This window comes from Chelon labrosus (assembly GCF_963514085.1).
Source record: "Chelon labrosus genome assembly, chromosome: 21".
Lineage (NCBI taxonomy): Eukaryota > Metazoa > Chordata > Actinopteri > Mugiliformes > Mugilidae > Chelon > Chelon labrosus.
The window spans coordinates 15,668,452-15,685,471 of NC_140354.1; the positions used below are offsets into that span (position 1 = coordinate 15,668,452).

At 38.5% G+C, this 17,020-nt stretch overlaps 2 protein-coding genes across 2 annotated transcripts; both read right to left on the reverse strand.

Moving 5' to 3' along the window:
• Positions 1-5,845: 5,845 nt before the first annotated feature.
• On the reverse strand, positions 5,846-10,448 carry kat8 (K(lysine) acetyltransferase 8). The gene is made up of 11 exons (XM_084570236.1): positions 10,039-10,448; positions 9,499-9,573; positions 9,189-9,367; positions 9,056-9,109; positions 8,766-8,930; positions 8,325-8,414; positions 8,064-8,204; positions 7,800-7,893; positions 7,055-7,205; positions 6,537-6,691; positions 5,846-6,217 (listed from the first exon to the last, which is right to left on the reverse strand). The coding sequence occupies exons 1-11, from the start codon at positions 10,379-10,381 to the stop codon at positions 6,153-6,155; spliced, it is 1,512 nt and encodes a 503-aa protein (XP_084426362.1). The 5' UTR covers positions 10,382-10,448; the 3' UTR covers positions 5,846-6,152.
• A 424-nt stretch (positions 10,449-10,872) lies between these two features.
• On the reverse strand, positions 10,873-15,900 carry rnf25 (ring finger protein 25). The gene is made up of 10 exons (XM_084571243.1): positions 15,624-15,900; positions 15,298-15,369; positions 13,816-13,912; positions 13,055-13,122; positions 12,907-12,976; positions 12,734-12,805; positions 12,404-12,550; positions 12,234-12,323; positions 12,020-12,157; positions 10,873-11,870 (listed from the first exon to the last, which is right to left on the reverse strand). Exons 1-10 carry the CDS (start codon positions 15,638-15,640, stop codon positions 11,202-11,204), a joined length of 1,440 nt encoding a protein of 479 aa, XP_084427369.1. The 5' UTR covers positions 15,641-15,900; the 3' UTR covers positions 10,873-11,201.
• Between the last annotated feature and the right edge of the window lie 1,120 nt (positions 15,901-17,020).

Here is a 17,020-nt window from a genome sequence, read left to right on the forward strand (position 1 = left end):
TCTATTATCTGAGATGTTGTTTTTTTAATTACACATTTCTGAAAATAATATCACTGATATTGTTTCATCTAGAACAAATGCATCATATTTTCGATTAATCTGCCTACAAAGCAGTAACTAACGCTGTCAAATAGATCTAATGAGGTAAAATGTCTAATCAAGTGTTTATCAAATACTTAGGTAAAGATACTTTCCACCACTCTCTAACAACCAGGTAAACGTTTTCTCCCTCAACACTGACCAGCTCTGTGTGTCATTCATGTTTTCTTTCTGTGCCATGTCTGAATGCTACAGACTTGAAGTAAGACATCCGCTATGCTGGAAGAGATTCCTCATTCCTTTCCCTTTTACCCTGCACATTTTTTTTTATTTTATTTTATCTCCTCTCTGCTGTACAACTAGTGCCAACGTGTCAAAGTGTACAACAGCTAAGTGAATAATTTATTTAGAACGTTATATATATATAGAAAACTTTTTTTCTGTTTTAGTCAATGACTAATTTTTGATACGCTGATATTTGGTGCAGCAGTTTGAGATTTGTTTTCTGGACAAAAATGTTTGCCTTTGTTTGTAAAGGCTGATGGTAAATGTTTGTATCAGTCATTTTTGAGTTAAATGGCCTCCTCCTCTCCTCCCAGCACTAAAATTATTCCACATATCTTGAACTGTGAGTAACATTTAAGATATTTTATTATAATCTTTTGTGAGTGACATCAAAGGTGCAGTTAATCTAAATGAGACTCTGTCTTTTGACTGGTGAGTCTACTTAAAGCTGTATCATTCAATGATGGGAACATGGACATTTAAATATTTAAAGGTGTTAACAGCATAACGTTTAATTATCTCAGAAATCATTTCTTGAACATTTAATTAGACTTGTTCTGGATAGAGCAGAAGAGGAGGCGGCCACCCAAGACATTCAGAAGCACCTTTAGATTTCCATGCTGCTCAGTGACGTGCCAAACAACTGACTCAGTAAAATGTCATCCCAGCGCCGGACTGCACCAGTAAGGATAAAGGCTTGTGGGTTTTTAAACCGTTTTCTCGTTTTCTCAGTAATGCAAACTTGTAAAATCTGCTAGTGTTTTTATGAGCAGGGTTTTAATTTGTCAGTTTTGTTTAACTATTAGGGCCGGGTATCGCTACTGATTTCCTGAATCTGTTTAATTCACAAGGTTTCAGTTCAGTTCATTTAGAGATGTTTCAGTTTTTAAACTATTTTACTTTGGAGATTGGTAGTATTTAATATTTTACCTCTAGTTGGCCAGTTGCTTTTGTCTAGCTCTTCTGAGAGATGTAGTTTCTATCATGTTTTGGATCTTGGTCAAACATGATCTAATCTCGTTGGCAGACACAGTAAAAGGATGTAGGAAATGGATTATTAATTTATTTTTGTTTTGTTTGTTTATTTGTTTTTTTAAATCAATCCAAGGATTTTATGAATTGATATTTCGGATCTATCAAAAGAAGACCAATTTAAATCTTTTAAACCTTATGAGGTCATTTGTTTTGAGAAACATCGAACACAAACAACACAGTTAGATCAGAATGGGACCTCTACAGAGTATCTTCACGTCTGAAGTCAGTTTTAAACTTGTTGAGAAAAATCTTGTTAGGTTGAGTGAAATCCTCCATACAATCCATTATCAGTTATATTGTTCATTACTACAAAACAAAAGTCATATTTAATCATTTTTAAATAAATTATTCCCAAGTGTAAAGTTGCCATAGCACAATATTATTGTTTGGACCAAAACTGGAGACCAGACTGGGTTTTTCCTAATCATGAGGGGTAAAGATCTGAATGAACTGTGACAGTCAGCACTCAAAGTGAGACACATGAACAGTATGAGAGATTTACACTAGACACGTCTGTAAATATTATATATATTTAATTTTAAATGACGTTCAGCTGCTCATACACTAAAGCAGCAGCGTGCACAACCACAAAAGATACCTGAAATATCAGTAAATTACTGGCACTGCAGTTAAGATTGAACAAAAAGTAAGAGGTACGAAACTAATTATGTTACAGGTTTTAATGACATTTAATGAAATTTGAAAACTAAATATAAAAATGTTTCAGAAAGTTACACAAAATATAAAATATTTTGTTTGTGCGCCAAATAATAAAAGAAAAAAAACAATTTCAAATTTCAGAGCCATTTTACATCCAGTGTGTTTTTCATATGACGAGTGAATCCATGTAAAGTAGTATTTTGTAAAAAGTACTTGATAGATGATGTACAGATTTTAAATTAATGACTAGCAAGGTCCAGATGTCTGGACGGAGTGCTGTGATGGTGCCACAGAAGTCATGTGACTGTTTTTTTAAGACATTTTGATGGTGTGAAAATATTATTCAGACGTTCAGATTCTGGATGAAAATCCCAGCTGAGAGGGTTCATTTTATGCTTTTTCCCTTCACACGTTTCTGTCTGTTTCATGTCCAGTAGCAGCCTATTTGTCCTTCGTACGTGACAGTTACTGGCTCTTCTTTATTGTTGTCTCTCGCTGGGAATTGTGCCGTGCCTTACCTGTACTCCTGTTTTAGGAAACCCTCACTGAAAGCATCACAAACTGTCTGAAATGTCCAAAAACCAAACAAAAAAAATGAATTGTTGTGAATGCCTTATAAATTACCTTAGTGGTTTTGAAGTACAATTTTTGAAAATAAAACTGGATCTCCCTATATTTGTGTCTGTGCAGCTTATTTCACACCAGTGTATTGTTGTGAATGTTCAGATTTAATTTTGAGCTTCCTGCACCAACGTGTTCTTAAGCTCTTTATACTTCAGTACAATTAATTTAATTACTTGACATCCTGACTTAGTCGTCTGTTTGCAAATTCAGATTTTACATGCAGAGCTATGGAGTATGATCCAAGGAAAACACAATTATTTAACACTACATAAAAGGTAGCTGAAACTAGGGTTGGGATTGTGTAAACACTTAATGGGATCTGATAATTATGAGTAAGGGTTACAGTGGTCATCAATCAGGCCATTTGACTTAAGTGACTCTACTAGCTATCTATGTAAACATTATGAGTTAGGGTATATTAACAATATTAATATTATTTAGAATATATGTTAATATATTTGTTGTTTTTTTTTTTACAAGAAAAGGGAAGTATAGGTTTGCCATGGATACAGAGAGGGCTCTAACAGGAGTTTTTAATCCTATATTTGTTGCCACAACAAGTTGTTCATCAATCAGAACTGAAGTCTGAAACATACAAATGCAGTTCTCAAAATGATTTTGATGTTTACTCTATAGGTGATGTTAACTGTCCCAAAACAGTGACTGGGTCAGACTTGGTTCACATTTAGTTCCTATCTTAATGCATTCAATCATCTTCACAACACTAGAAGTACAAATGTGTGTCTGTTTCACCTGGACATGCTGGAAACCGCTGGTGGTGTGTTGGGGTCCGTGTCTCCAGACCACAGCCGGGTGGAGGTTAGTCTACTGGCCTCATGACACGCCAGGTAGCCTTGGAACTGGTCTGACAGGACGTAGAGGTGCACCGACACCGGGTAGCTTACGGCCACTTCTCTGAGAAACACACAGATGTTGTCTGCAATAAAGTGGATACAACAAGTGCAAAAAGCTCATTAATCAACACTAAGGTCTGCATCAAGCAAATCAGGTCTCATACTTATTATTGACTTGAACATTTTTCTTCATCTCTCAAAAGAAAAATGTGCATTCATGTTCTGTTTTTTTTTTTTATGGAGACACTTAACACAAGAGCCTTTTTCAGTTTAAGCCAATAATCATGTTGATGTTGATATGAGAAAGTTTTGATCATTAAATGGAAGAAAGTTATTTTGATGCATTAGTTTTGGGTGATGAAAGGTCATAAACTGGTAGGAACGTTCACTTAGTCTCAATATTTTACTCTTTGTTTGATGAAACTACAATAAGTGCATGTGGTGTAATATAACATATTTAATTAATATTGTACAAGTTTGAGGTACTTTGGTTATTTTCTTCTCCTGCTAAGTTTGACAGTTTTAGTTACATTGGGAGCTATAACATTTACTTATAATTATTCATAATTATTTAAATATTATCTCTCTAGATTGTCCCTTTTTAATCAGGTTACATTTTATTAAAGTTTACCAAGTTAGGTATTGGTTGTTAGCAGGGCAAAACGCAAACTGTTAAAGTGCCACTTTGGCAGTGTTTCTGTCTTTTCTTTTCAAATCAATAATTGATCAGCAGCTTAATTAATAATGATAACAATCATCCACAAACCAATGAAAATAGTTAAAATTAAAAATGTTCGTAGAATAACAGTGAGCACTTTCCTAATTTGAAGTAATTTTTCCTGATTATACTAGGACACCTTTTATTTACCTTTATTTAAGCAACGTTGTCTGATCAGTTATTAGTGTTATTAGTATTAAAAATCTGTCTCTCTTGCTTTTACTACAGTAAAAACTACATTGAGGATTTCATATCTGCAGTGAAGAGGACCCACAGCCAGCGGTGATGGAATCATCAATACAGATGATCGATGACACATGCTTAGGAGGACAGAGCTAATTATTGTGTCTGTGTGTGTCAACCAGCATGTAACACTGACCATAACTCATAAAACATTTTTCTTCTTTTCTCATGGAGCTAGTTTAACATTTTCCTCATGCATTTAGTCTGCCCTGTGTATACCATTAGCTCTAATCAGCTGTGAAGCCTTTACATTCATATGAGGAAACCTTCACTACACCTTCAACAGACCAAAAGACCTGCTGCCCTCTTGTGTTTAATCTAATTATTACATCAATCCCGGACTGCAACTGACTGGAAATGTTCAGCATTTACATCACAACTAGTTTTACAATAATAATGCATCTTCTGTCGCCTTTAGAGAGCATAACATAATGAGCAGACTAAGGTCGAAACTGGAGACCAAAAGACAAGGTTTTAGTGAGTTATTGATGGATTAAAGTATACAATAATGATGCTGCTGGTAAAGGGGAAGCCAATTTAAAATACATTAAATTTATTGTGTAATACAGAATAAATGATTACATATTGTATGTATAATAATATAACTGTCGCTGTCAGATTGGATCTATTGCTTACTGACCTCCTATGCCAACTGGGCTAGTTAGATTTTAGATATCTAGCATTTAGCTAGTAAGCTAAACAACTTTTAAAACAATGTTTTTATCTTATCAAATTATTTGCATTCAATTGCTGCAATTTATGTATTTTTTATGTGCAATATGATAAACTCAAAGACTGAGTAGTTGAAAAATTAAGGGAAAGTGAAAAGAACTAGGTTAGCCAAACAGCTAACATACCATAGCCAGAATCACTGCATGGGTTTTTATTTTTATTTTAAATCCCAAAATAACACAGTTCTTTAACATTATATTTATGTTGTTCTTGTTAAATGTGCATTTTTACCAAATACGTTTTGAGCTACGTTTTATCATTTCAACCTCATTTGTAGTTCATTTGTACACAACTCACCTGTTGAATGAAGGTGCTGCATTGCAAGTCGTTTACGAGCTGTCCGCTGAATATAAGTTATTTTTACTCCTCTCTTCTTCAGACACACTGCTTGTCATTATTTGTTTGTCATTTTCGCGATAACAAATCCAAGAGACGGACAGCAAACATTTCTCCCAGCAGGAAAGACCTCAGGTGTAACTAATTAACAAAGATGGCGTCGTCAATATTCATCATTTCCCATGAGCCTTGGTATCTTAAGGCTTATTTAGTGACATGTTTATGAAGGTAACTCTACTCTACAGAAGGCTCTAAAACGTCCCAAAATACTTTTCTGAATAGTTTTGTGTCATTTAATAATAAAGGTAATGAAAATACAAAAAACATCAAGATAAAGTTTTTATGGCCTAAATTACCACTGCAGGACCCTTTGAAATTACAATAAGGTGATTAAAAGACTATTGACATAAATAACAACTATGTATGTACAAGTTCAGCAATTTCTCTGCAGCTTCAAAAACATTCAAAACACAGGAAGGAATCAGTCACGTGTCATTTTATATGTACATTTATTATAAGAAAATAATGACGGATGCATCTAATTACTATATACATTGTGTTAACAGCAGAGGAGAAAATATGTGATATGTACATGTTGACTGAAGCACAGGTGCGGCATCCGTCTCTCACTTCTTGGATAGCTTGGCTTGTTTGTTTTTTGGAGGCGCCCATTTCAAACACATAGTGTCCACTGTGAACGAGACAAAAGACAAAATATGTGTCAAATTACCACCGGACAACAAGGTTAAAAGACAAACGCACAAAAAAAGAGGATCATATTTGTAGCAAAGAGAGGAGTGTAATGGGATGTCACACAAAGCAGAAAAAAATACCACAATCAGTGAAAATCAGTCTAAATGCGGCTAGACAACATAGTGAATTTTCATTTCAACCAATGCTTGTGTGTGATTTTCTAAGTCAAATACACAGTGGAAGAAAATGTCTTTGGGATATATATATATATATATATATATATACATATATGGCAGGTTCCCTTCTGAGATCTATACCTGTGATTGGTGGTTTCTTGTACTGGGCGCTTTTCAGGTGCTCCTCCACAAGTTTGGGTGTCACACAGATGACGTGTTGACCTTTCCAGTATTTCACCATATTGAGCGACTGCAGCGTGCTGATGATGTCACTCTGTGTGATGCTCGTCATCTGGCTGCAGAAAAAAAGCATCAAAATCAGAGCCGTCAGGGACAACAGTATGAAATAAAGACATGACAGCTGACTAAAGTCCCCCTTAGGATGGCATACAGGCCTGTCAGCCATGAATCATTAACTATTAGAGCACTTCATGTGTCAGCATACACACTTCTGTCAGTCACTACCCAGAGTTCAACATAGATTGAAAGGTAAATCAAAAGCTTTGTCTTACGGCATTCCTCTACATTTTGTAAAATACAGAGGACAAGCTATGCAGTCAACAGTCGGCCAGCTTTGTGGGAAGTAAGTTCTCATAATAAATGTTAAAACATTCAAGGGAACCTTACGGTTACAGGTAACTAGCTTTCTGTGTGTCTACCTGAGGTCTTTGATGGACAATGTTCCTCTGAAGTCCCTCAGAATCTCTAGTAGAACCCAGGACCAGTAACTTCTGTAGCTCAGCTTCCCCAGATCAGAGAGGGGCTTCTCTGGAGAACCCACTGTGCTCTCCAGCTTAGACAGTTCATAACCTGCACACATATAACATCTATTAAAGTTTCAACTAATGAAAATGTTTGCCGATAATAAATCTGCAGACTGTGGTTTCAATTAATTATTTGATTTGTCTGCAAAATGTCAAAAAACACATATACGTACAATCTTGCTGCAGCCCATTATGATATTTCCAAATGTGCATCAATTAAAAATATATATGACAAAGAAAAGATATCATATTTTCAGAAATCTTTTGGCCTTTTTACTTGATTGGTGACAGAACGCATTAATCAATATCAAATTACTTACAGACAAATCATCATTACCGCTCTAGATTTGATAGCAATAGCGAAATAATCATTTTTTTCTGCTGATGATTATAATTTCGATTAGCCATTGATTTGGTCAGTAAACTTGTGCTTGATTTGGTTAGTGAACTTTCTGAAAAATGCCAAGGTCACACAGGTTTTCTCGGGTTTCTTATGATTTACCATATTAAAATATTTTGGCTGCTGCCATTGAAGACATTAACAGAAGAAACCAATAGGCTATGATATTTCTGGATTTCTTCTCTACACATTCAAGCTCAATTTTATCAGTTAATACACACATTACATCTACATACTTACTGAAAGCTATGAGGAACTTTCCATAGCCTCTGCGTTGGTATGGTGGCAGTGTGAGAATGCACGCCACATTATTGCCATCTGGAGACTCTTTCTCCTGCAACACAAAACCCAAAGCAACAGACCATCATGATTGCAGTTCTCTCTTCCTCATTTTTGCAACATTCCAGCATTAATATATATGATATGTATGAGTTAACTACACTGTAAAAACACTTAAAAAACAGATCCAAACTTCATGTTACAGCCCTAGATGATGAGGCTTACTTTGGAGAAGTAGCCGACGATGTGTGCTCCCTGTTTGTTGACTTCAGTGAGAATGTAGAAGATAAAGGGCTCCACATCGAAATAAAGCGTCTTGTGGTCAAGAAACAGTTTTGCTAGTAGACAGAGATTCTGACAGTAGATCTGTAAACAGACAATCATGACAACATCACCACATATTCTTACAGAATAATTTGAAATACTAGAGGCAGACGAATCCATAGTTGCAGATGTTAAATGCTTCACGTGTTCAGGTGTGCTCACCTTGTGGTCTCGTCCATCCACTTCATACACTGATATGTTACTCCTCCTATAGATCTCTTTGCCTGGGGGCTGCTTCCACTGGCAGTGTGACTGAGGAGGCAAAAGTCAACGGTTACACTTCTTGCACTCAGGGGTGTAAAGGATGCACAAAAAGGATTTATTTGGTTTCTGGAGATTTGGCAAGTAAAGCATGCATCTCTGCAGATCAGAAGTCAAGTATCTCCAGATGTAGATTACTAATTCAGTTAGTAAATGGCAGTTATACCCACATTAATGAGATATACACCCAGTGAAAAAAATAAACATGAATTACCATTTAAGTCTCTTCTCCAAACTACTAGGACAAAAATATTTACCCTCTTTACTGTTTTCATTCTTTGACCCACTGACTCTACAAGCAGCAATCATACATCCTATATTGAAGTAAGAAGTTTGACTGACCAGGTGATGTCTGAATGTCTTCTCGTACTTCATGTATTTGAGGCAGTACTCGCAGATCCACAGCTTGGGCTGCTTGCCATAGTCCTCAGGAAACGGGGAGAAGTACCAGGCGTCAATCTCAAAGTTTCCTATCTGGATCTTATCCACATATTTCACTTTCGTGATCTGAGGAACAGATGTGGAAGAGAGGAAAATTATAGAGTGTCTAGAAGCTAGACAGTAAATGTATAAACTTAACGGACAAGTAGTGCAAATGATACTAGAAATACTAGGAGGTTATAAAAACATACCGCCTCATGCTCTTTCTCTAGTGCAGCTGTTGTTGGGTCCATCTCTGCATAAGTCTGCAAAAGAAACATCGTTAAGATACATGTACAATACATGACAGTGTAACCACAGCACAATATACCTCTGTCACTCTACCTTCTGCACATGATTGATCTCATCATGCTTGCGCTTCTGGTTGCGAGTGATCTTCCTTTCAGGTTGGTCACCCAAATCACCAACACCTCCGATCTCGGTGCTCTTTCTCACGGCATCCTTCACCGTCTTGGTAAGTGCCAGCCGAGCCTTACCCACCCACTCATCCAGGCGTCTGTTGACTGCAGGGCAGTAAAATTTAGATGAAGACCATTGTGAAGAAGGTAAGAGGATACACACTCAAGTATGATGAGTGTGGCATAGAGACGACAGAGATGGAGCTGAGGACATATATAACTAATTGTGTACTTACATCCTACATAGTGAACATAGAACTCCTCTCTGCCCTCCTGTTCATTCAGTCGGGACTGAATAACCTCTGCTGTGTCTGAAAACATGAACAAGATCCATCACGTTTTGCCAGTAAACACTACAAGCAAGCACATATGCATGCACCAAACTCCATTCAGATTTTGTGGACTTTAGTTATTTAAAGCTAAAACTAACATACTTAAAGTTTTTTTTTTAATTTGATATGAGTTTTTATACTTGACCACATATAGTCATCCATACTGTCAGGTCCGTTTATGTACTCCAGTGAAATATCAACTTTTAGAGGGGGCTCGTCTGTTGTTTACGCTGTTACGACTTCAGTATTTAGCCTATGTCGCATCTTCCAGAAAGTTCCAATAATGCTTAGCAAACTATAAATTACCGAATTATATCTTATGGCTATTTCTGTTTTCTGCGTCAAAATTGCAGTGAGTGTTTGGTGTGAATTTCTCAACAAGATTAAACGGTCTGCATTACAAACATGCTAACTGAATCCGACATAAAGAGGCAGAGCACTCACGCCAAGTCTTGTCGGCTCTTTGACATAAATAAGTCTCTCCGATTTCCACCGACACTTCTTGCTCCCTGCCGCCGCCGAGAACGCCGCCTCCGTCCGGCGTATGCTGACTACTAGAGCTCCCGGCTTCTCTCGAGCGGCCGAGGCCCTCCGCCTCGTCCTCTTCCCCGCCACTGCCGTTAGAAGAGCACGCAGCCGGGATGCTGCTGTCCAGCTCTCCGCGCTCACTTTCATTATGACTCGAATCCATGTCCACGTCCATTCTGTGCTCAGAGTCTTTGTTGTTGTTGAAGCTCTTGTGAAAGTCGGTCCCGCCAGTCATCACCTCGGTGGTTTTAAAAAACATCCACACGCCTTCGTGAAACCCCGAAATTATCGAGAGGGGTTGGTCTTCAACGACAACAAAAAAAAATTCAAGATGGCGGCGGTGGAACGTCGCTTCCGTTCCGCCTCCTTCAACGCACGACAACTACATCTCCCATGAGTCCTCGCGTCACCTTCGTTAAAGTTCCGTCATTCAACATCCAAATTAAAAACAGCTTAATTTTGCCAAAATGTTCAAACAACTTAAATAAAAATACATATTTGTCTCATATTTTGTTTTTGTCTTTTTTAATATTTAAATAAATATTGCACAAATGATATGCAAGTTAAGGTATTCCTCCAAGACAGGGAAGTAGTTTTATCCAAGAATAGTTAGACAAATTTAAACTCACTGCTAACTACAATTAAACTTTGATTTTGTATATATAGCCATGAAGTCCTCGGTTAATAAAAAACAAAAAATACAAGTTTTTAATTTTGCAAAAATTTACATTAAAGTAAAAATCCCCACTCTGCAGGTTAATTAAAGATTTATTAAAGCTGCAACAATCACTTCATCTCAACCCAACTGGAAAAATACAAACACACTGCAACACAGTCACATCCAGAGAAAATTTAATTTGTAGTTCTTTCAAATCATATAGCCTCACAACAGAAAGCAACAACCATCTGTGTTTGATATTAGTGTGTATGAAAGTGCATACCAGAAACTGGGGTAATGGTGGCGTACAGAAGTAGAAGATACTACAGCGAATGTCATTTCTGGAGCAGGACATGAATCTATGCAGACTGATAATGGAGGCACACATACATTTGTTCATTGTTCCTCCTGTTGCCCTTTGTCATAGCACCTCCTCTCTTCCACTGTCCACCACCTTCTGTTGGAAGTCCCTGCCATGACCCTGGCGGGACCCACCTCCTCTACTGAACAGATTATTGGCTCCTCCTCTGTTTCTTGAAGCTCGACCATCCCAGTGGTACCGTGCAGGTCCAGGCGCCCCGGTGTGTGGGGCAGGTCGGTGATGGCCCCTTCTCCTTCCACGGTGGCTCCGGCAGCCTACAGAGTCTGCAGCATCTTTTGGCGGTTCAGTTTCCAAACCAGACTGGGACGTGGACTGATCGCCTGAAGAATCTTGTTGCATTGCGTAAACTTCGCTGCCTGTCTTGGACTGACATAATTCTGGGTTGCCTTGCATGTCTTGGCCACGATTACCCTGAGCTTTGGTTTTAACTGGTCCTTCAGTGCAGTCTGAGGACAGAGACAGTTTGTCCAGGTGCTCTGCGACAGGTGTGGCTCTCCAGTGTTGGTGTCTGGACCTGCCTCCTCTTCTCTGTCCCCGTGGCTGGTGCTGACGCCTCTGGCCCTGAACGCCTCTACAGTTGGAGAATCCAGGAACAAACTGGTCCGCTCTGACACCAGTTTCATCAGAGGACACATTGGAGCCAGAGGACATTGGGGGGACAGGAGAGCCGTCTAGCTCTAGGCTTCCATTCTCAGCAACAGGTGGGGTCTGAGGGAGTTGACATAATCAAATAGTACATTATTTTGGGTTTTTGCAGCTGTATTTGTTGGCTTCAGATTCATAAATAAATGTTACTTCCACAGACCCCTTTGTGTGTCTTTAGATTTTTAAAAGAATGCAACCAATATGATTGTTACCTCGTTGATATGAATGAGAAAGCGATTTGATTCCACCTCGGGGTCAATGATTCCTCCTTTAGACTTCTGTCTGTCCAAAAGCTTCTTGAGTTCACACCACTTCTGCTGAAAGTCTGAACCGATCGCCGCCTCATCCAGCTGAAAGAAAAACAACAGTGTGATTTTTCAGAGCCGTCGGGGGCCGCTGCTTGGGAACATCAGAAGCTGGTTTCACCTCGGGCAGCTTAGGTGCAGGTGAAGACAGAAGCAGGTCGACGTCGTATGTCAGAGTGTCTCTGCACACGGGACACACCACAGTCAGCTCCTATCAGAGGAGTCAAAGACAGGATTCAGGATTTCTTTGATCGGAGCGATTGAACGTCGGCGCAGCAGCTGGTATCTCACCTGACAGTCTGTCACGTCTCTTGTTTTGTCCTCCTCCAGCTCCTTCTCCCTGCGGCGGAGCTCCCTCTCAGAGTGGCGGACGTAGCGGCCAAGGCAGTGGGAGTGGAAGTAGTGGTAGCAGCTCGTCTTGGTGAACGTCTCTCCCTCCTGAAAACCAGAAGCAAAGATGAGTTTGTTACATTTTTTAGCAGACTGCAGGAACACTTGTAGAAACATTTATATAGAGGAGTTATTTAAGCACTGCTTAGAAGTCTTTCCAAGTAAGGAGGATGACTGTTGAATCATAAACAGTTCTCTTTATTATTGAGGGACCAATGGGACAGAGCTTACCTTAAAGTCATAAAGGCAAATGACACAGTTTCCATGAGGAATATTGCTTTCAGTCAGGATTTCTTTAGCTTTCTGGAGGAGACAAACAGTTAGCGATCAAACAATCCATCCCTTACACTGATATCTTCTCTTCATACTGTAAATAAGAGTAAATAAACACTAAATGTAGTGACCTCAATGAGTTGATACAACACTGGTGAGCCCAGACAGGACTGAGCCTCCAACTGAAGACACTTCTGGACGCTAAGAGAGACAGATTTGAAATGAAATCTGCTGAGCTGAAAGCAGTGTAAAATGCAAGTAAATGAGTCGGTTCGCTACCTGCTGAGTTTATCATCAGAAAGCCCGCGGGGGTTCTGAATGGAGATGTCTGGAGACGACAAGGGGTACTAAAAATACAGGAGGAAAGAAAAGAGTTGTTTTAAGAAGCTGTGGAGGGATAAAGCAAAACAAATTCAAAACCAACAATGAAAATGTAAGAAAATCTTCACTTTTTTTACATGTTTGAGGAGACATTTGACCCTGGAGAATGAGACACATAAATGGACATTTTGTCTTTTGACTTCCTTCAGTTAAATAAACAAAAAACAGACCAATCACAAGGGAAACAGGCAAAAAGAAGATTTTACTAACTAAAATTTAATCACAAGATCTTCAGGTAACTCTGCAACATCAATAATCAGAAAAGGATTCTACAAGTTTGATTTGCGTGGACGGGAAAGCCTTTCAATTAAAAAAAAACATAAACATTAGCTGCAGCAAAGAAGAAACGGTGGGTTATGAAATCAAAACGCTGTGGTGGGATTTGAAGAAGTCAAGAAAAGCCTCAGACATCCTGAAAGTATTTTGCTGGTCAAAACATTCAGAAAGCAGATGTGGTGACACTCTTGGACAACCAACTTCTGAGGCCAAGTGTGTACTTACTTTTTCCACAAATAAATCTGACTTCCATTAACATTAAATATTTGATTATGATCATTTTCCTTGCTGCGTTCAAGTAAATCAGCTGTATGTGTACAGACAGTCAACAACACTGTCAGGAGATGATGATGATGATGATGATGATGATGATGAGAGCGTACCTGCTGATCGAGGCTCAAAGTCAGTGTGAGTCGCACAAACTGAGAGACGGCGTCCTCCGCTGTGGACGGGTACAGGACCAGGCTCACCTCCCAGCCCCTGCAGCAGCAACACAGCGGCAGCTTTAATAAAACACGGAAGCTAAAGTCTTAAAAAAAAAAAACAGCATTTGTCGAGAAAAATCTACTTTTTCTTGCACAGAGACAACGGAACAGTTGAGGAACCGTTCCAACTACACCCAGGAGGTTATCTGTCCTTCTAATATTATTATTACATTACATTAATATTACTTGCGGCTTCTTTCTGTAGATTCACCGTTTCTTCCTCATGAGATGATAAACTGAATATGTCTGGGTCTGGGACTGATGAAACCACTTTGTGTCTACAGATATCAGGCATGATATTAACAGTGCTTATGAATCAGTGAGCAGACTGACTGGGAGTGAAGTGAATGTCAAGTCTCAGCTGAAGCAGCTGGTAATGACACACAAAAAAAAGAAAGAAAGTGTAGCAGTGCAGAATAATAGGAGTTTAAAATATGCATGACGATGATTCAGTCTGTGCTTCTATTATTAGTCAACTGTTGGGCACATGCTGGCCTGAAAAATGTAGAGCTTTCATGTTTTTATATTTGCTTAACCGTTGGTCAGAGTAATGATATGTTTCCACAATAAACTGTAAGACATAAGAAAAGAAGTTGCAGGACAAAGCAAGATAATGTTCAGTTATTTGTTCTTTTAGGGAAAGACGTGTTTCACCTATATACATTTTATTAAGTGGGCATTTTAGTATTTAAACTACATTTTTAGCTTTGCAAGTGACAAAGCATTTAATGTCGATGGCACACGGGTTTGCTTGTTTGGAAGAATAGCTTCGATCAGGGCATAACATTACAACCACCTTTCTAATATTGTGTAGGTCTCCCTTGTTGCCTCCAAAACAGTTGTGACTCATCAGAGAATGGACATGGGCCTTCTGAGGGTGTCCTGTGGTGTCTGGCAACAGGATGATGTTAATGGGGGGGCTTTGGGTGCTATGGGTTGAGGGGAGGGGACTCAGATTGCATCCTGCTGGGGATGGGATAAATAAAGTACATATCTAATCTAATGTAATCAAGGAGTGTCATTGCTGTAGGGTGGAGGTGCCTGGTCTGGTCTAGGTGGGTGGTGCAAGTCCAAAGGTTTCCCAGCAGAACATTAAACTGTCACATGGTTGTCAGTGTTATTTACTTCTCCTGTCAGTGGTTGTAATGTTTTGCCTGATCTTGTGTAGATGTGCATGTTTATGATTGGATGTTTTCATTTAAAATCACCAATTTTTTTTACTTCATGCATTACTTAAAATTATTGTTCACAATGTGTTTCTTGATGACCACGAGTCAAGTTGTTCCACTCTTTACTCTTTCCATCCAAATAATCATCCAAACTCGGAGCCTAAACTGAAGCAGAAAGGAGCTGATATTGACAGCTTAGCCGTTTCCTCACCCGTCCTCCCTCCTGTTAACCATCAGTTCATCCAGGTAGATGGACTGCAGCACCTCGATTTCAGACTGCACGCTGCGGAAAAGAAAAACATCGTCGTTAACTTGTGAAGAATCTGGACCCGAGTCGGCTAACGTTCACACACGTTAAGCTAACGTTAGCCTGTTAGCTTGGCTAACTACATCAGACCTGTGGCACTGCGTCCGATTTTACTCAAAGCACTGCGGCCTCCACTGACTGGATCATCCGGAGATCAAATCTGCAGACTGCCATGAAGTGTTTGAAAGTTTGTTGGGAGAATTATGACATGTTGCCAACAGACTACTTACTCGCTCTCCGCAGCCATCCTAATGTTCTTCTTCTTCGGGGGTTTTTGCCACTTTTGACGCTACTGGTGCGTAATACTGCCCTCCGTAGGATATGATTATTTACAATGACCACATTTCAAATATACTGTACGGTAAATATATGATCATCCATAGAACTGTTTTCAGACTCAAACGGTGGTTTTCATTAGGGCCATTAAAAGACAAAACAGCTAGACATAAATTATGATGCTCCTGTGTATGCCCATAGTAGTAGCTGCTGCTAACCGGATGTTAACACGAAGACCTTCAAAATGTCAGTGTGGCATTAAGACAGTATGATTTTCTTTCACATTTCATCAGAAATAAAAAATACGTGGTAACACAACAAACATAATCTCCTGCATGTTTTATATCATAATATCCATAATGATGTGGTAAGTACGTAAATGTACGTTTAACTTTTTTGAAAGTTTTATTTTGAATATCTCTACCGGAAATATCTTTATGCTATTATGTCTAGCTTGACTGAACATATTTAACACAGTGTTGCCGTCTAGTGGTCACAACGTGTAACTGCATTCTAGTTTGAAAGGTCGTTGTTGCAGTATTCGCAGTATTTTTCCACGTTTTATTTATTTATTTTATTTTATTTTATTTTGCTTATGGTATCTAGTCTGCTGTTTTGAGTTTTTCTGTGTACTCCGAACAAAGATGGTTGCACTATTGTAGAACGTAGACAGACAGATTTCCAACATACAGTGCCACCTGGTGGTCAAAGTCTGTAAGTACAAGTGTTGAAAATATTTTATTTTGAAAGGGTTAACCAGAAGTAGAAATCAATACTTAATATGTCTAGCTTGATGCTAGTTGAGCACAACTGTAGTTACTAAATATGGCCGCTAGAGGGCAGAAATACCCGCGATTGCAAATACAAACTGCTGTTATGCCTGATGAACACACGTTTTAAACAGAAACGAAATGATATATAAATATTAATGACAATGTTCTTAATTTAATAATCTTACACAATTATTTTACGTTTACGCATTTCTTCTTGTACCAGATGTGTCGGTTTTGTTCTGTAATTAGGTGACTAAAATGCTTATCGGCGGATGTTTAGTTTCGATGTGTACTTTAAATGTGGCGACTGGACTTGAGGCTAATAAATGTCTAACAATTATTAATTTTACTGAATTACTGCTGCAGAAAAGAAACAATATCTCTAAGTAATGTGTTTGTACGTAATCAGATGTAAATAGTGATATTCAGAAGTGGAGCAGTTCCCTATTTTGACCACCAGATGGCACATTTGTTCCATTTGTGATGTGCAACCATCAGAATTAAATACATTTTTTCATTAAATCCTTTTTTATTACGGAAACAACAGATAAAAACATAATTTAGATTTTTTTATTTAT